This window comes from Lepidochelys olivacea (genome assembly GCF_965140295.1).
Source record: "Lepidochelys olivacea isolate rLepOli2 genome assembly, chromosome: 3".
NCBI classification, from domain to species: domain Eukaryota; kingdom Metazoa; phylum Chordata; order Testudines; family Cheloniidae; genus Lepidochelys; species Lepidochelys olivacea.
The window spans coordinates 115067783-115088249 of record NC_140413.1 but is presented as its reverse complement, the minus strand read 5'-3'; the positions used below and the strand labels follow the sequence as shown (position 1 = coordinate 115088249).

The following is a 20467-nucleotide window of genomic DNA, read 5'->3' as shown; positions in this document are numbered from 1 at the left end:
TTCCTAGCTAATGCTAAAATTAATGTCAAAAATGGTAAACCTGAGATTCATGCTTCAGTGAAAATGGACATATTAACTTGGTCTGAAAAACTGATGTATAAAATAAACACTTATCACAATTGTCACTAAAATAGTTTAAATTAATTTGCCTTGCCATGATACATACCACAAAGCAAACCTGTTTGGTCTACCCCTGCAAACCTCTGTTAAATGCCCACAATAATATATTCAAATATAGATATATATGTACAGAAGTCAGGAAATTCCAAGTATGATTGCATTATTTAATGTTTTGCTTTTCTCTCTGTTAACTTTAATGAATATTAACTGGAGGGGCAGGGGTAGAACCCTCATCAATAAGCAAAATGCATTTTACCAAATTTTCACAAAACATATGTCAGGCCTTTCAACATGCAAGGGAAAACAGGAACTAACAAGTCCACATCCTCAAATATAACCATAGTTCTTGTAATGTTACACTATAAATATGGGACCATCAATGCTCGATGATGGCAAGCAAGAAACCTTCTGTTTAGCTCCTGATCCCTGGGCTCTCTTGGGACATGACAAAGGTGAAGACCTCTGGATACGCAATAGGTTAGAGTAACAATCTATAAGCCACAAGCTTACACAACAACATGACTAAGTTTATTAGAACTGGGAGGGTTACTGCTCAGGTGCTATGGTAGTCCAGGCTTGCAATTGAGGTAGGCAAAGGCAAGTTTACTCAGAGCTCCACTGATTAGACCTCCAGACAAACTGGAAACTCCTTTGGAGACAAAAGTTAAAATGTACAGGAGAAGACTGGCATGTAAAACCTCAAACCTCATCCTGCCTGGGCCTTGAATTCTGCTTCCTAACAGTGATCTGCTAGGACAGGTAAGTCACAGGAAATGCCAGAAAGCTGAGCATGGTTATGGGCTGACAGCCAGAGCCCGAGACCAAATATTAAATAATAGCAGCTGTGAAATTGACATTCTTGTCAATTTCACAACTAATAGGCTCCCTGTTGTGAAACTGAGCCCCAACCCACTCCAACTGGCAGCCCCAGGGCGGAGGAGCTTCAGCTGTGAGCCCCAAGTGGCTGTCAGTACCCCTTACTCCAGCTGTCAGTGCCTCACAATGCCCCACTTCAACTGGTGCAAGCACTCATTGTAAGGACACACACAACTGGCACAAGGAAGTATTATGGACACCAACAGATGTAATTACTCCGGTGGCTGTAAGTCGAGCTAATTTTGTATGTAGACAAGCCCTTACTATAATTAGCAAGGACCCCTCCACATGAGTAAAACACATCCTTCTCTTCTAGTTACCCTTGCAGTACATGGTCATAAAACACAGAGACAGACAGACATGATTAAAGAATGAAATTAAAAAACTAGATTTAAATTAAAACTATGGAAACGTCTTTTCACAGATGAAAGAAGTGTATGCTTTTTAAAATGTTGTCTATCATTTAAAACCATAAAATTAAGATGGCCCAAATAATGATATAATCAGCTGCAAAAACACTGATTTGCCAAAGAAAAAATTTTTTAAACACCACACCTGTTCAACTTCAATTCAAAGTATATTTCCCTTCTTTCATTCTAGCCTTGAATCCAAAACAAACATTCTACATTAAAATTTTGAATTGGCTGCCACCTTGTGGTATTCTCTATGGAACATCAGATTAGATTTATTCACTGTAAATTGCCCAGTACATGTAAGAACTAGATACAAGGGAGTGGAATAACATACACTTTTCTCTAGCGCTTATTATTATTTGTAATACAGTAGAACCTGGAGACCCTAGGACTGTCCCTTTGCTAACCCTTGTGTAAAAAAATTAAAAACACGTACAAACTTCAAAGGAACGTTTCATAACAAATCCTGCATGCTCAGACTTCAATCAACCTTTTTCCATTGTCCCTTAGTGCTGGAAAGAGTTCTGCTCCTCTCTGTCCTAACAAGGGAAGCACTTGTGAATTTCTTTAGGTCATAAATTATGTAACAGTACCCTCATGCAAGAGGTCCTATTGCTATGGCAGCGAGAAGCAGGTGTCTCTTTCTAGCACTGAGGAAAAGGGTTGATTGAAGCACACAAGTGTATAAAACTTGCTTTAAATTGTGTGAGAGAACATACACTTGTGTGAACACCAGTGTACAGCTTGCAATCTAAAAAAGTTCACAAGTGGTTCTATACATAATATTCTGAAGCAGGGATCTTAACGTCTCACTGAGCTACAGCTTTTGAGCGAGCAGGGGAAGGAAAATTATCTGAGTGCTGAAATGGCCCGGGCAATGGAACAGCGAGCCTTCTCATGAGTTATATAGCTTGAGATTTGTACTGCCACCCAATACTGTAGTACTGAAGCACCTTCCACAAAAAACAGATTGACAGAGAGGTCCCTACTGAACTTCATGGAACATCTGGCTCTTCTCTCTTTTTGGGTTATAAATAGCTCTGCTTGGGACAGTTTTAAGGTATCTCCTCTAGAAGTTTATTGTACAACCAGCTTCCTTCAGCTACTATCTCCTCTGCTTCCACCCCCAATCATCATCATCAGGCCCCTCCTCCAACCCTTCCTTCAATCAGGAAGTAAAGTCAAATTCTGAGAGAAATCTGAGGTCAAAGGATACGCAAACTGATTTTTTCCTCATTATTAATTATCAAAAGGAACTGGAGATTTAAAAATTTGTGGGAGGATGAGAATGAAATGTAAGAGCAACCCTTTAGATACCACATAAAACAGTATACATATGCTTACAACACATTTTTCTTCATCTCATCCAATTACAAGATTGCTTTTTAAAAGAGCTTCACCACTTTCAGTTAAAAAGGGGCAAAAGTCAGTCACACAGTTCTGAAGTTATTCTTGAGTTGTTAGTTCACTAAAGTGTTTTCTGATAGGTTGCTATCACTGTATCAGTGAAATTATGCCATTAAATATCCTCCCTCCCCAAACCTATGCTGAAGCATAAAAATCTCATAAATTGTAACAATTTGCACTAGTTAAAATATTCCCTGCCACTACTAGTGGTAGAGGGTCTCTCAAAGTTTTGAATGAACTCAAGCCTTCTTAAATTATTTACTTCCTTTTGTAAATTGTCAGAATCATCCTACAATGTTAGAAAATGTTAAAAAGACTGGAGAGTTGCTCAGTGGCTTATGATTTGACATAAGAAAATATTTACCTTGCTCTGAAGTTGCTGTGTTTTCCACTGGCAGCTCATAGTCATGGCACCTTTTCTCTGAAGCAGGCACTGCAAAGAGGCTTCCAGAAGCCCACAAGTTCCCACTAGTAACACCTTCTTTCCATCTATGGTTTTAACTGCTTGACAAGAAAAGCCATCAGTCAGTTAAGCTGTCTATTGTAGTAAAAGACATTCACTACTAAACTTCATTGGAGCACAGATGTCCATGTAAGTGGACTTTCTGCCATTTGCCTTACTAAGAGACAAGGTTTTTAATTACAAGAAGCGCTATAAAAGGGCTCCATATGCTAGTAAATTTCTGATCATTGCGATGCTGAAAATGCCATACGCTTGTCTCTGGAAGAACTAACACAAACCCAGATTCCATTTAATTCAGCAATATGTACTGAACATTCACACTAATAAGGGTAAGATTGTCACTTGTCTGGGTTTGTCTGCATATAATCCTTTAATTTATCCAGTTGTAACCAGGTACTTCACCATTTTATTTAAAATTCACCTACTTTTAAAGGACAGTTGCTTCCAAAATTCAGAAGCACAATGGGATAAGAGACTGCTTTTGAATGATTGATTTAAGCCTTGATAAAAGATGTTAAAAAAAAAAAAATTGGGGGTTTACAGGTAAAGTCATCTGCAATTTCAATGTTACCAAATATACAATGTCACCCAAAACAAAAGAGCCATTCATTAATAATCTACAGGAAATTTTTGATTTATCCAAATTTTTGTGTTATCCAAAATTCATCTCTGATCTCCTAGGTAAAATCTGTGTTAATTCTGTTTTTATAAAAGTTTCAGGTATTTCTGGAGACCTTATAAAATAGGTTTGCCTATAGAAGCATCCAAGCCAATAAAACGTGAGTCTATAGACAAAGGCCATGGTACTACTCCTAGAAACAGATCTGCAGTTCTGAATTCAGATCTTGCTGAGATTCTCCATCAAAAGAAGGAAGCAATGAGCTGTTATTTCAAATGTAAAATTAAGCAAGAAAAACTGAGGCTGTGTCTGTACATAGTAAAAAAGCAATAAAAAGCAAAACAAAACGAATAAAGTTTTGCTTTACAGTTTATCTCTATGTCTATAAAATGTATGTGTTCCCATAGAGCTGTGAGGGTCACTGGGACCACAGTCTTCATTTTACTTTCATATATTTTATAAAAGAAAACAAAAACCAAATCAAATGGGTGTTTGTAGGCTTTATTTATTTTAACTTGTTACCATGGTTTTTCAGATGGCAAAACCACTACAGTGGATTTACATTGAGTTTACATGTTTAGTTTGTGCATATCAGAAAAAAGGATGAAGAAATACAGAACAAGACTAATGTATGACAAAAACTGGAAAAAAAAAAATTAGGGGAATATTTCACTACCAAGGATCTTATACAGGAATCTCACAAATCAACCAGAAAACAAAATCTTGTACTTGGCAATATTAGAAATAGAATTGCGCAAGACTGTCTTACCTATTTTTTCAAGAAGCTCCATCACAGCGCTGGCAGTGGGAGAAACTGAACAGTTGTAAGTATCTCCACGCACCAACCGTCCCAGGTTTACATCTGATACTCTATCAAGGAAAAACATGGAAACATATAGAACAGAATGTGTGTGAGAGATGTATTTTAATTAGAGCTTGCCCTATGGGTTACATCCTATGTGTTAAAATTCAGACTGCAAGGCTCATAGAACTAGCAATAGTATATGGTTACTAGATTTTTTTAATCTCTAAACTGCTATATCTAGCACTACTCCCAAGAGTTTAGATTTCAAACAAACATAGAACCATCAAGATAGATAAAAGAAGGGGAACAAGGGCTATCAGAAATAAAATGAGCGCAAGACAATTTGTTACATGTTCAAGTAGAATAAGAGGGAAACAAAGAGGGGAGGAAAAACGGATACAGGAGCATCTGTCAGGGGTGGATGGAAAGTTACATAAAAGCAGTGGAGGGTTTAAAGATGTTTGGAAGTACTCAGGATATCTGATGCATAGGAAGGAATGTTATTCCAGAAGACTGGAGCGTGTGAGAAAAGGCAAGAGTGAGAGGAGGAGACAAAAGGAACAAAATGGTAGGGCCGCCCAGGGTAGTTGCTGTAATTTAGACAGGACCCTAGGACTGTTTAAGTTATGCCAGGGCCTTTCCAGCCCTTGGAGCGGTTCAGGATAGACTGAGAGGGTGAAAACCTGTCTTAAAACTACCTTAGACCCATGCCCCCTTTAGAGGTTCAGCAAAAACTCTCACCTTGGAGCTTTCTTTAAAAATGCTGTCAATTAAATTAATAAAAATGATAACCACGCAGGACTGGACTACCTTAACACTGAATGAAGAGAATAAAACTGAGACATGGTTTTTGTTGCCTTTAAGTACACTACTTCTCAGGCTTACAGTTAGCAAAGATTAAAGCACAATGCCATCAAAATGACTTAAGCAGACACCGTGTGCTTGATTTTATAATCTTTTGTCCACATTTAATGACACAGTTAAACGCAGTGACTGAGGAGTCCATTAGTGAAAAGCAATGGGGAAAATAGATTTTTAGAGCCATAAAACTTGTATCTGCTCTGGCTACCTCTTACTACTTAGCTTACCCATCCACATCCTTCTCTGGTTTTACTGCATTTAATATTTTGGTGCTGTATGCATTTTCAGAGAGGTGAAGGGCAATGCCGTGAACCGTAGGATCTTCATTGAGTCTCAAGATTTCACCAACAATCTAGGAAATTAATAAAATGCTTTAGAAGACAGGATAAAGTCAAAAGTAGAACATTATGAAATAAAAATGGGTTGTAGCTTTAAATAATGCTTATAACACATGGCATTTGTCATCTGGCTATTTCTCTCATGCTTTAGCAGAAAGAGAAGCATGCAGCGAATCTGTGGAGTATACACACAAGGCTTAGTGAGTACTAAGTACATTAACAGTTATCCCCACATATGGAGTTGCAGGGGTATAACTGAGGGAATTTGTCCCCAACATTGCTGAAATGATGGTCAACAGATAAGTGTATGTAAAGAGACCTGTTCCATTATGAAGGAAAAGGGAAGAGAGCTTAATTATGATATTTAAAGGGCAAGGACACAGAATAAGACCCTGCAAAAACAATTTCCATTAGCCATATTAAAACCAAAAACAAAACTAACTACAATTCAGAACCATCAAGATGTTTACATGGCTAAAACTGTTTAACTGTGTGATTTTGTTGTGACCCTTGTCCTACCTTCCATTTCCCCATAACTCTACCTCCCCATTTGTTTATCACTCTCATTTCCTATAACACATCCAAAATAGAGATTGTAAACTCTGTGACAGGGAACACTCTTATTTGTTCTAAATAGCACCTACTAAACTTTTGGAGGTAGTAAAAATAAAAAATAGCAGTTGTGAAACCATTACCTGATGCAACAAAAATTCACAGGATCATGACCACTTGTCAGGAATTCTAAGAACCTCAAAGGAGACATTCAGCTCAAATCAAGGTACCACTAGCCTCGTAAGTCTGAAAAGCCACAACCCCATGTCCTCTAACTCATTGCTCTCATCCTCTTGCATCCACACAACCATCAAATCCTGTCAGTTCTTGCTCTCTGACACCTCTAAAATCCATTCATTACTCTCCATCACCAAAATCTTTATCCTGCAATCTTCCTAGCTGTCACAACCCACCTGCAATCTCCCATCTTGCTCCCTTCTACACTTAGGTCAAAATGGAGCAGGGAAAATATTCTGTGTACCATTTCATGTTAACTAACTCTTCCCCTACAACAGTCTTCTTCGTAGGCCCACTGATTGTTTTGGGCTTTGCTGCAGATGTCCTAGAATTTATCATTGTGGGATGTTACATTTTTATTCAGATAGCCCCAGTAAATCATGATATTCTTGTCTATGGCATGTTTAAAAAAATATTATAAGTTTTGAAACTATGTCACGGACAAAAGACCAAGACACACACACCCCTAGGCCCTGTCAATGAAACAAGAGTTTTCATAATAATAACCTAGGCTTTTGCATTCTTGAATGACTATATCAAACTGGTCAGAGAAGTCTGTAGGACCTAGAAATAACAGAGGGTAAGAAATTAGTTTTTATATTGATATCTATCTGCATGATGCAGGCCCATACTATCAGAATTAAGGGGGAATCCAATACACTTCTATGATTGGTTGGTGGCCATCTTTAACCTCCTTCCCCACCTCCCCATGCAATTTATTTTCTATTTTAAATTATAAAAAGGGGAAAGCTTGTTTGCTCTTGCTTAAATCTTCTGTTTTTCCTTTTAACCTAATATATTATGAATTAAACCACTAGGTTTCCTTTGTAGCATTTTATAATGTCAGCATTTTATTTACATTTCACATAACACTCATTGTGGTGCAACGTTCTTCCATGTACTGAAATCCTGAATATTGAGAGGATTTGGTCTCTTACTGTGTAGAATCTTAGCAAAAGCTAGACACTATAACGGTTCCAAAGAACATATTCAGAAGTCAAAGTTTAAACAAACGTGGTTTTGGACAGAAACCATCTAAAGAAGAATATGAAATTTGTTACAATAAAAGAGCACTTAAATGATCACAAGAGGGTTTTGTTTTTAAACTCATGTTTTTCAAAATATCAAGATCCTAATATACTTTAATGAAGTATAGCCTTCAAAACTATTTTTAAAAAACAAATTAGTTTTTGGTAAGACCACCAAAATAAATTTAAACACTTGTTTTTGGAACTCTGTGTGTTTGTTTTTTAAATATGGGTAGGGTGAAGACATGATAAACTAGGAACAAAAGAAAAAATACGTATTTTAAAAGGGAAACACATTTCCAGAAGAATTAAAATGACTGAATGTAAAGTTTGATTTAACAACCAATTGAACGTTTTTGTGCTCAGCTGGTGCAAATGTTGTTCTTCACCAAACAAAAGATAACCTCTGTATATAGGAATACGTACAATGATATCTAGTGCAGGAGGTGATTTTGATGTAACAAAATGACACTCAGAAAAAAGGTTTTATCTTCCCTTATTACGAAGTGTTTAACTTGATAATCTAAACTGGCCAAATAACAGACAAGTGATACAGCCACATATCCTTAAACAGCACAAGAAGCACAAAGTTGGGCCTCAAACCAAAACTAGAGGCCCAACTACTTCCAGACCTTTTAAGTGTTTATAAAACTTCGATACTGACCTAAATCTGGTTGAAACAATATTTTAGACAAAAACACTCCCAATCCAGATTTGAATTTTGTGTCTGAATCCATCTCTAATAAAAACATCTATATCAAACCTGATCCATTGTGATATATTCCATTTTCCTGTGGCTTCAAAAATTAAAACTTATACTGTAAACAAATTACAGTATTTCAAAATTTCCTTTTGAAAAAAGTTAACTAGCACACACTTCTTCATTACCTGGCTAAGCTGTATGTTTGTGCATCACAGAATCAAAGAAAATTTACTATAAAGTCATGTAATTTTACATTTATTTTAGCTCATATTTATAATGGAAAGTGAGGCTAGCACTAAGTAAGAGCTTGTGAAGACTACCTTGAAAATAAATTTTAAATAGCTTTAAAAAAAACCTGGCTTTTAAAAAATTATGTAAATTGTATGTACATGTAAAAGAAACTCTTGAGTGCACAGAGTCCTCACAGACCTCACCCTCACTCAATCAGGAGATCCACATTTGCTTCCAGACTCTGCAATGAACCTGCTGTGTGATACTAGGCAAGTCATTTAACCTCTCAGAGTCAGTTTCTCCATCTGTGAAATGGAGATAATGATACTGGCTGGTCTTTCTAAAGCAGTTGCAAGTTCTAATGAAGAAAAGCATTATACAAGTGCTAAACTTTTATTAATAATTATTAACACTTGATCATTTTGACATGCTTAATACCATTCCATATGACTATCCTATACTTCTAATCTTTTTACTTGTACTTTGTACTTTTTAAGTATACTTCAAACTCTCAAAGTCCATAATCCGATAAGCCTCTCAGCATTTCTGTGAGTCAAGGCTATATTATCCCCATTTCACAGATGGGAAAATGAGGCAGAGAGACGAAGTGACTTTCTCAAGGTTATCCAGGACATCTACAGCTGACCCAGGAAGAGAAACACACATTTTCCTATTTCTAGTTTGATGGTTCAGTCAGAAGACAATATGAAGTGGAGCATGAAAGTGCTGTGGTACTAGATAAACTTGTGTGAAGGATGTGGGGCTGATCTGTAATAATTTACAAATCCTGTATGTGATGGGGCTAGTGAGACAGTTAGTGGGATGGTATGGCTACACTGGGTTACTGGAATGTTTACTGTTTGCACATGTTGGATTAGTAGAGCTGTTAAGAAACTAGCCAGAAGACAACACAATGGCTCCCAATCAGCAACTTCCCAGTAAATGTGACAGGAATCATTGGGAGACAATGCCTGAGCTTTTAGCTGGGAAGATGCTATTTCCAGGCTCCAGCCATAGTTACAACACCCATGACAGACTGATGCAGAGTCTGCTGGAGGATCTGAAAAAGCAAAACCTGCCTGATCTTCTACCCCAGAGGTAGAGCCCTAGGGTAAGACAGACACGTTGTAGGCCTTCTGTTGTGTAAAATCTTTTTTTCCTTTTATGTTATGCTCTGCTCCTGATATGATTAAACAGTATTTTGGTGTGAGGAAGCTGTTTGGTCACAGTTCTCAAAAGGAAGACTTGTAGGTGCTAAACTTAGTTGGGCCTGCTGAGTAATCATGGTTAGTACATGGGGGGCTGTACTTAGGACTCAGTCCTAGAGTGGGAGAAATGTAGGATTCCACCCCTGGGCAGGTGACGGCAGGAGGCCTATTACCTGAGGGGGCTCTCAGAGAGATCAGAAAAGGGGACAGAGGTACAGTTATCCCTGTAATCATGACAGCCTGTATTATGGTTATGGGGTCCCTATAGTGTTTTAAAAAAACCTTTCACAACGTATAACAGAATTCTCTTCAGTGAGTTGTAATAACAAGCCCACCTGAAAAACAGAACACACACCCTATTTTCTATTAAAATACATAATTCAGAAGATAAATGAAGTTAAGCATTTTTTTTTTCATTTGGGGCTATTGCTAAAATATCAGGCCATATACAAGCAAAACAAAAACATAATAGAGAAGCAAACAGAAAGAGAATACACAAGCGCTAAAGTACCATCTTTAAAAATACACCTGCCCGGAATAAGACAAATCCGCATCTAGAGTTTTAAAATAACCTGATTCTGTGCAAATTAACAGCTGAAAGAGAGACAGCGGCTACTGCTATTTACCTCCATGGTTCACAGAATTCCTACTCAAAGCTGTTTACCTCCATGGTTCACAATGGCAGAGGCTATGATTTCATATCCACAAACTTCTACCTGCTTCTGGGTTGTGTTACTCAACAGATGAGGTTCCCATTCATTATGAACACAGCAAACCGTATCTTGATTGTTGTTTGAAAGGTCTGGTTTTCTTAAATGGGTAACAGATTCAATGCATTATTTGTAAAAGCGGCTTACCAGAAATATTAAAGTAAGGATCCATAACAACCACAAGGTCGAGACAGAAAAATCTGTATCAGGAAGGATCCGTGTATGTAAGAGCTAGTTGTTATAGAAAGCACATTTGGAAATTATTTTTGAGACTTTACTAAAGTAAAATATAGTAAAATTCTATTAATAAAATCCATGAAACACAGTATATGAAATCTACGTTTCTGTTGTGCTTTGCAACCCGGTCATTATTTAGAAAGTATGAAGGGTCTGGATGAATGTATTATCGACTGTATACCCTAAACTTCCCAAGCACGATGAGATGAGATGAGGAGAGGAAAGGGTGATAGCCTTAACTCTGAAATCCCTTTTTATTTTTAAATTCATTTGGCCCTTTTACAATGTTAATAAGAGGTTTCTGTATTTAATACATACAGGCCCAAATCCTGACCTCGGTTACATTAGTTCAGTGCCTCTGACATAACTGTGCAACCAAAGTGAGAATTTGGTCACCTCTATGTTACTATTACCAAATGAAGGAATTTATTACTACTATTTTTAACATTACCTCTGGCAGTGATGTAAACAGCCAGTTACAAACATATTTAAAATAATTCTAGAAATAATATATTCAGTTTAGAAGTTTCTCTGGCTAAAACCTGATCTAATACAGTGAAGGAGTATGTGTATTCTGGAGAGCATGGAGGGAAAAGAAACTGCATTAGACAAGGTATCAAGTTAGGGTCCCAACTGTGAAAACTCTCTTTATGTAGAATTTCCACTGACTTCAACAGAAGTTCCACACGTGGAGTATTTGCAAGATTATACCCATGATGCACTCTGTTCTTATGGTTAAGGCACTAAACTGAGAACAAGGAGATCCAAGTTCTGTTTTCTGCTCTGACCCTTCCTATATATAGGTAAAAATGGGTATAATATTTGCCTACCTACACAGGAGTGCTAAGAGTATATGTTTATGTAATGTCTGGAAAGTGCTCAGAGGATTCAATGGTGATGAATGCCATAAATATAAATTTTAAACGTTTCCATTTGGTGTTATGATTCAAGTGTAAAGAAAAAGATTCCAACGAAGTGCTACAGTTACCTCATCTTCACTGCTACCCTGAGGGAGGCAAATGTGAATAACGTGCAGACCAATCTGCCAAGAGAAAACAAATATTTTAAGTTACAACAACAGTCAGAGGGCTCACAATTAAAATCAACCACATCTCCTAATCCTCACCTCTTTGGCAAAGTTCTGGTTTATTTCTTGCACCAAATCTTCATCACTTGCCTTAAGGGGACCAAAAAAAAAAAAAGGCAGAATGTAAGTAATCTAAGGACAGAATTTGAAACCAAAGAGAATTTTATGATTATATAGGATTATATTTTAAGAAAAATTGTGTGCACTCTGATCCACAGATCTACAGAAAGAAGGTGCAGCGCAAACATTTCTCTCTTTTCAAGATGCTGGAACTAGGTATATTGCTGCACCCCCTGGCTTGAAGCAGTTTCCATCATATACAGGGTTCACAGTTTGGTTCAATGGCTCTCAGCAACCCCACTATAAAAACCCCAGTAGTGAAAGGAGGTTAAAGCTGCCCAGTCTATAGGAATCTGACAGAAGGCCAGCTTGGAATATTTATCTTGGCTTGGTATGTTGAAATACATATCTTAAAGATAAGAGCTGGATGTTTTCCCTACTTTAAGCAAATTTGTTTAGTTTTTAGAAAAGGCACCAGTCCAACAATACTTGAAAGTGAAGTCATTTTTGAATCCCTATAACAGGTAAAGTACAGTCAATGGGCAATAAAAACATTCTCTACACTGCCCCCCAAATATGCCCCAACTCAAGTCTTTTCCACCTCTATTGTATGTGATGTGAGCCACTATCTACTGGGAACTGGACTAAAGTCACCAACTCTTTTCACAGACCCCAACAGAAATTTATCTTATGGCAATTGTTTTTAGCGACTATTGATCTGGGACAGTTTTGAACCAATGACTTAGAAGTAAAAGGACCTGCATCCCATCACTATCCTTCTAGCTGTCTAGTAATTTTTCATTTTAACAACTCAGTAGAATGGATTATTACACATCTTCCCAGTCTGGATGCCTTAGACACCAATTCTGACAATGGAAATTGGTTTCATACAGAACCTAAAGAGAGTTATCCTATGACTTTCTGTGGAAACCAACTATACAGCACTAAGAATGTATATTTCTAAGACAGCAGTTCTTTAAGACTTGGCAATAAAGCCAGCTGTTGATCACTCATTAAATTCTCAAATAGTAGAACTTGTTGCTTCTTTTAAAAGTTGTCAATAATACTTTGTACGTATATAGCATTTATTCGTAGAATCATAGAATATCAGGGTTGGAAGGGACCTCAAGTAGTCATCTAGTCCAACCCCCTGCTCAAAGCAGGACCAATCCCCAACCCAATCTATTATTAGATTTCATTACACAGCTTATGAGAAGCTAACTAGGAAACACCAATCAGTACAAGTGCCCTTCTATTAAAGTTTTTTCTGCTACTCTACTGATAGTACATAAATAATTTTTTTAAATGTTTCAAAATGAAAATAATAAGAAACAATCGTTTAGTTAAATAAACAAACAAATACTTTACCTGTACAATGGCAAGCGTCGGCATAAATGTAGGGTGTCCTTTCTGCAAAGATGCCAGGACTTTCTTTGAACTCTGAATGATTTCTCTGCAACACAACAGTAACATAGTATCAACGTTTGTTACACATTTCCCTGTTACACCATGACCAGAAAGCTGTTGACATTGATTTTCCATACTATTTTAGTGACAGAATTCAGAACTACTGAATATTTAAACATGTTCAATGGTTTTCATTTTCAAAGCAATATGTATATATTAATAAGTACAGTAACATTTGACAGCTGAGTACAGCAAAACTGAAGTAACAAATCCAGCCACAATAACTTCATTATTTAACTTGCATTTACCATTGCTCTGACATGCCCAGTCCTTTAGATTCTGCACCTATAATTATTCCACAAGGCTTGGAAAATCCACTCATCAGTGAACAGGATACTTTATTAGCTAGAGGGGAGGGGTAACACTGACATATGCATTTTCTGCAGAGTTTGTTTCATTTCTAGTATCCCTAAAATCTAGGGGGTGGGAACGATTTTCAAATGTGATCCAAACAAGTAATCTCTTCCTGAGACTGCAGATAGCTCCAGTAGCTCTAGGGCTATCTAGCTTCCTCAAGGGGCAACAAAGTGAACTTGCTAAGATCAGACTAAGTTTCAGTGCTGCTATTCGCTGCCTGTGAGCAGCACTGAAACAAATGGAGCCTTGTCCAGTTTACTGCTGTATTAATGGGGAAATAAATCAATCACTCACTCAAAAATTAAGGAAATAAAATATATAAGCTTGTAATGAAGAAAATAAAATACATAAACATTACAAACTTTGAAGTCCAGGGGTACAAAAATTACAGTCTTTACAGGTACATTTAAGGAATACAACTTAAAATTGAGCTGGGAAAAACAAGCTCTAAAACCCCCAGAGAGCAGCAGAAATTTCCCACCTCTTTGCAGGGTTTGAAACACAAGCAATGCAACACCAAGAATCTGAAAGTGAAACTGACTATAAACAAAAGCTTCAATGATTCTTATTCTCCAAGCTGAAGGAAATATGAGTAGTAAACAGTAGTAAAGGGCAGAAGTAGAGAAGTACCTTTTAAATTCTTTCACGTTTACTAACCTACAGCATTACTAAAACATAGTAAAGGAATCAATTCACAGCCTCTGGTGTATAATGTTAATGCACGGTGGATTTTTAATACATAATTTTATACATACTGTAATTTAATACACAACTGACTTCACTGAGAGCAACACTTGGTTTTACTCTTTATGTTATTACACAGAACCCATGGAGTACGTGCAACGTGGCAGAGTTAGCTGTACTCGCGGAGCCCTCACTTAGTTTTCCCTTTCCTGATATCAGGGCACGTTGGTTTGTCAGAAGAAAGTTACGCGCCCACGAGTGTTGTGCTTGAGGCGAGGGGAGCAACGGGAGCCCACGGAGCGTGTCATGCCCAGGGGATGCTGCGAAGTGACTCCCCCAGAAGAGGTGGCGCGGGCAGGGAGAGGAAAGCTGAACCTCCCGGAGCCGGGGGATGGCAGCACCCGCCTTGGCCTGGGGGTCCAGAGGGAGCCTCTGTCCCAACTCCGCCAAGCTCTTGCATCAGACGCAGCGGGGCGCAGGCAGGCCCGGAGCCCGGCGACAAGCGGGAAGAGCTGCGCCCTCGCCGCGAGGCTGTCAGCGGGGGGCAGAAAAGACCCCGCGGCACCTCCCCGCCCAGCCGCGGCCCCCGGGGCACGTGGCTGCGCTGGCTCCGCTTACCCGGCCGCCGAGCCCCGCGCGCTGCAGCTCCCGCCGCCGCCAGCCTGTTGCTTCTCCCAGCGGCCCCAAGTGCTGGCCGTGCCCCGGCGGGTCGCGGGCGAGCCGGCTTGCAGCGGCGCGGTCCCCTTCCTGCCCGCTAGCGGGGCGGCGGCTCCCCGGCTTAGTCGGCAGAGCGCGGAGAGCCTCATGCTGCGGCGGCGGCTGGAGCGGGGCGGCGTGAGGGGGCCGAGCCGGCTGAGGGCCAAGGGGGGGGGACACAGCGCAGCAGCAGCAGCTCCGGGCTCGGGCGGAGGGTGAAGCCGGAGCCGCTAGGGGCGCTCCGACTCGGCCGTTAGTCCCGCCCCTTCCAGCCTCACAGGAGTCAGCAGTGCGCCGCCGGCAGCCAGGGCCACGGACCCAGAGGGCGGCTAAGTCTTGGCCCCAAGCCCGGTGTTGTGCAGCACGGCACAGCTCAAGCCCCAGCCCCAGCCGTGAGTCAGAGAGGGGCTGTATAGTGCAGTATGGACAGCAGAGCAAGACCCTGGGGCTCAGCAACCCTCAACTCAGGTTTACAATGCAGTGCAGATGTTCCAGGACAGGCTTAGAAACCTGGACTCCTATCAGCCCAGCTTCTTCCCTATAGGTTTACCCCATAGCTTTAAGTGCCATATGCCTCAGTTTTCCCATCTTTACAATGGGTGGCACACTGCAAGCCCTTCTCCCCCCCCCCATACACATGACTACAGTTTAAGTTGACATTGTTCCTTTAAGATTAAAAGTTTCATAAAGCAGTTTAGGGCCTGTCTCAATGGAACAACAACCTTACTCAGACTAGTCAAAGTCACATTTACCTCTGCGTAATATAATATTAATAGCCTAGTTCACCAAAGGTCACATTTGTAATGAAAACTAAATGTTGCTACCGGCTATAAATAAATGTATTATGTAAACAAACAACCTCCAATGCTCAGGTGCATTCAGACAAAACTAGAAATATTTTATGTTTGTCCACCCACCCACCCCTGCATCATGATGTCTGGCTGTCATGGTATTACCCCACCACTATCTAGTCAAAAGGCCACAGTTTGATAAAGATCAGGCTGACACTTTGTCCTATGGTCTCATTCTTCAGAACAGCCAAGAGGCCATGAACTATCCTGCGGTCTGCTGATCCACTTTAGTTTAAATGGTACACAACCTAGGACTTGTCAGTCAGAGATGTCTTGCAGTATAGCGAATGACACTGATATGAAAACTATGGGGCACAAGAGACCTGAATGCAGAATCAACTTTAGGCTGAGCAGAGTTGTGCCAGGCCTTTCATATTGTAATGGGTTGTTCTATTTTCCCATAACCAAGCAGGATAATTAAGAGGAACTTGCTCACTCTGTCAGACAGCAGGAATATTTTAGAGGGAATGAAGTGTCTCTAGGGATCTTAGGTGAGGTTTGGCAATGGTGACCCAACACTCCCTTTAGAGTAGAGCAGCAGGATTTCAGCAGAGATAACAATGTGACCATTGAGCACGGGATGTAATGAAAGAATAGGATTTTAAGGGACGAGCAGGGACTTAAGATAGGCAGGGAGAGCAATGGAAAGTCATTTACTACCTGTAGAACAGGTCTTTGAAAACCTTGCTGAAATACTCTCAGACACCAGACCCTTTTAGTGTTTTCACAGGCTAACAACACTTTCACATTCACGCCTCACTGTTCTCACAGGGTGCTGTATAACATTCATTACTTCTAGATTGCAATAATTTTGTCTCTATAAAGTGGTTTGATACTATGACCATACCTTTTATGAATGTAACAGTATCTTTTAGGCAAGAAAATGGTGAATAATTAATTCTGTCTTTTGTGGGCAGAACTCAGCCTGTAAAACCAAGGTGGCCTAAATGTACAGAGAGTGGGGCATGATAGCACAAACCATCCGCAAACCATGTGCTGCTGGAGAGCCTAAAGCCAGCTGGTGCAGCTGTGACAGCATTCAGGCTTGGGCTGACTGAGAGATGCCCTGAATCAGTGTTTCCGAAGAACCCTAGCTGAAATTTAATGCTGCTTTTCCCTGATGGTTCACCCACATAGTTACTATCATGGTAGCTTTGCCTCCCATACCCTCTGGAAGACTCCAGAGGAGGATCAGCACAGTAATCCTGCACAGCTACTGTAGTCCCATTCTGAAGCCAGCAGGAGTAATTTGAGCCCTTTGTCTGAACATATGAATGCTTTGTATCCTTCTTTCTTCCAAGAACAGGTAATGTGAGTGACTCTAAAACTTCACTATGTAAATCTAGGAATAGAAAGAGGAGGTTACTTACCTGTAACTGGAGGTTCTTCGAGATGCGTGGTCCCTATCTGTGTGCAACTGTGGGTTACGTATGCGCACCATGCGCCCTAAGGTGAAGAATTTGAAAGTAGTGTCTGTTGCTCATGTGCTCTGGCTCATCTTGTGCTTCTGAGGTGATAAAGGGTGGGCGGGCTAACTGCCTCTCCAGTTCATTCTCCACCACGAATCAGAGAATATCTGAAGCAGAGGGGAAGGAGGGTAGGTTGTGGAATAAAGATAGGGACCACTCATCTTGAAGAACCTCCAGTTTCAGGTAATTAACCTCCTCCTCCTCCTCTTCAAGTGATGGTCTCTATTGTATTCCATTGGGGGTGTTTGACAAGTAGTACCTACATAGGTGGAGGGTGTGAGGATGAGAATGGTAGGGTTGAGAAGAGAACTGCCTTCCCAAAGAAGGCATCAGTAGCTGAGTCTTGCACCAGGGTGTAATGTTTTGCAAATGTGTGGACAGAAAAGTGGCCACTTTACAGATGTCTAGAAGGGGTATGTCCTGAAGAGACAGTACAGTTGCAGCTTGGGCTCTCATGGAGTGAGCTCATACCCCTGGAGGGGGAGGAGGAGAGGTTCGAGAGTGGATAGAGTAGAATGCAACCAGATATGTTTGGAAATTCTCTGGGTGGAGATGGTGTATCCTTTTACTCTCTCCGCTATAGAGCAAACAGCCTTGGGAACTTTCTGAATGGTTTTGTTCTCTGCAGGTAAAAGGCCAAGGCTCATCAAACATCTAGGGAGCGAAACCTATGTTCTTCAATAGATGCGTGCAGTTTCAGGAAGAATACAGGTAAGAATGGATTGATACAGGTGAAATTCTGAAACCATATTAGGCATAAATTTGGGGTGTAGGTGTAAAGAAACTATATATTTGTGAAATAGCATATGGAAGGTCTGCCATCATTGCACCAAGTTCAGCAACTCTCCTCGACAATGGGATGGCTGCAAGAAAGGCGACCTTCATGGAGAAGAGGCACATGGAGCAAGTCCCCTAAGGGTCCAAAGAGGGGTGGGCGTGTCAGAACCGAAAGAATGAGAATGAAGTCTTATTGGAGTGTTATCTTTCAAGGAGGTGGGAAAGTTCTTATCAGGCCTTTCCATAATTGCGTGGTTAGTGGGTGTGCAAAAATAGAGTAGCCCTCCATAGAGGGATGGAATGCACTGATAGCCATCAAATGGACTGACAGGGAACTGAGGGATAGACCCAATGTTTTCAAAGGGGTGGAGGGAGGGAAGAGATGCTGAAGCCACTGTTTCATCTGGTGATGATGATGACAGCGTGGTAGTACTCCTACTCCTCTTCTATCGGATTCGAAGGTAAATTGATCGTTCCCTCAAAAGGACCGCAGGTGGTAACTCCCTAGCATATCAGATAGATTCCAAAGGGGGATATTTGTGCCTATGGCCACTACGTGGGGTCTAAAGGTGGTGGCAGTGGTCCCCATGGCATGGGGTACCAATCACTCCAAGCCAGGTGAGGTAGTGGTTGGTCCCAGGGTCGTGTGGGTCTCCTGGGGAATGGTGGTACAGGAGGAGTGGTTCCTCTGATGGTTCCAAATCTCCTGAGGAGGAAAGAGTTAACTCTGGTTCCAATGGCAGTACTGGCAGTACCAATGGAGAGATGTAGATTGTGTATTGGGGGGTTTGGGGGAGAGGTGATAAACTCCATCCCACCAGCAGATCTCTCAGAGGCAATATAAACTCTGGAAATGGAGGGCTCTGATGGGGGTGGAGGGGATTCTGAATTCGAAAGAGCAAAAATGCCCTATGGTGCAGCCATGGTTCTGGACCTCCCTAGTATAAGAGGGTCTCTTTTTGCCCAGGCCATCGGTGCCAGTGATGATGATGCTATCCTGTGGTGGTCAGTCTGGAGAGTCTCAGGTTTTATAAGGAGCGGTGGATGACGGTATCAAAGGTCCCTGGTGTGGAGCTGATGGAACCCTAGGTTTCTGTACCTTCTTGTTTTGCTTATGGGATTTAGGACATAGAACGTCCTCATGGGCCGAGCCAGTGGGTTTGCTCATAGGTATGTTCGATATCTTCAGAACGGATTTAGAGAAAGACTTAATTCCATGCTTATGTGAGTGCTTCCTAATCTCCCAACTAGGGCCAGCACTGGTGTTGGACTTTCCAGCAGGAGGCACGCACCTTGCTGATTTATGCCAATATATGGGGAGGAACTGGCCAATGGGAGCTGGGGGGTGGTGCCCGCAGGTGAGAGGCCCACAGAGCCACTTGCACGCCTCCGTCTAGGAGCTGGACCTGCTGCTGGCCGCTTCAGGGGCGTAGCACAGTCTGCAGTGCCAGGAGAGGCAGGAAGCCTGCCTTAGCACCCTCGCTGCGCCGCTGACCGGGAGCTGCCCAAGGTTAAGCATGCCCCAATCCCCTGCCCCAGCCCTGAACCCCCTCCCCCCCACCCAGAGCCCCTCCCACACCCCAAACTCCTCATCCCCAGCTCCGGTCATGGCCATCAACAATTTTCTTCAACTGTGTCGCCAGAAAAAAGTTTGAAAACCACTGCTCTACACAACATTTACCTGAGTTCTCCAATTGCTGGGATGAGCAAACCTTCACAAATCAGATGGGCCAAGGAGATGATGTTCAGAACACAATTAGGTTTAAAACAGGGTTTGGGTTCTAGTCTAAAGCCAGACCAGTGTAATACAAGGTTGTCAGCAGCAGAGATAGAGCCCTGGACCTCTGGATCTAAAAGCATGAGACACTACTGCCTGAGGCCTTGCCTACACTGGCGGTGGCATGCATAGCTGCAGTGGCACACTGCAGTGAAAAGCAGGCTGTGTCTATCTTTCCGTGGAAGGCTCCAGAACAGGTGAAGCAGTGGGGAAAGGCTCTAGTAGGGGGGAGCTGCTGGAGTCTTTCCCTGTGGCAGGGAAAGACTCCAACAGCTTCCTGTGTCAAGGAAAAGCTCCAGCAGTGAGGAGCTACTGAAGCCTCTCCTTGCTGCTTTCCCCTGCCAGAACCTCTCTCTGCAGTGGGAAACTACACTGTTAAAAATAGCAGCGTCCACATGAGAGGCACTGCTTGGGCATGTAGAGAAATGTCTACA

At 41.2% G+C, this 20467-nt stretch overlaps 1 protein-coding gene across 3 annotated transcripts in view; it reads right to left on the bottom strand.

The window, feature by feature from the left end:
• MTHFD1L (methylenetetrahydrofolate dehydrogenase (NADP+ dependent) 1 like) overlaps window positions 1-15357 on the bottom strand; it is a 248531-nt gene extending 233174 nt beyond the window's left edge. The window contains exons 1-7 of one of the 3 annotated variants that reach the window (XM_084624122.1): window positions 15082-15357; window positions 13324-13408; window positions 11935-11985; window positions 11797-11850; window positions 5792-5916; window positions 4668-4768; window positions 3181-3320 (exon numbers count right to left, since the gene is read on the bottom strand). In XM_084624122.1, coding sequence (XP_084480248.1) covers window positions 3181-3320; window positions 4668-4768; window positions 5792-5916; window positions 11797-11850; window positions 11935-11985; window positions 13324-13408; window positions 15082-15269 — 744 coding nt within the window. In that variant the 5' untranslated portion in view covers window positions 15270-15357. The remainder of the gene's footprint in view (window positions 1-3180; window positions 3321-4667; window positions 4769-5791; window positions 5917-11796; window positions 11851-11934; window positions 11986-13323; window positions 13409-15081) is intronic. The other 2 variants (XM_084624120.1, XM_084624121.1) reach the window with 2 other exon arrangements.
• Between the last annotated feature and the right edge of the window lie 5110 nt (window positions 15358-20467).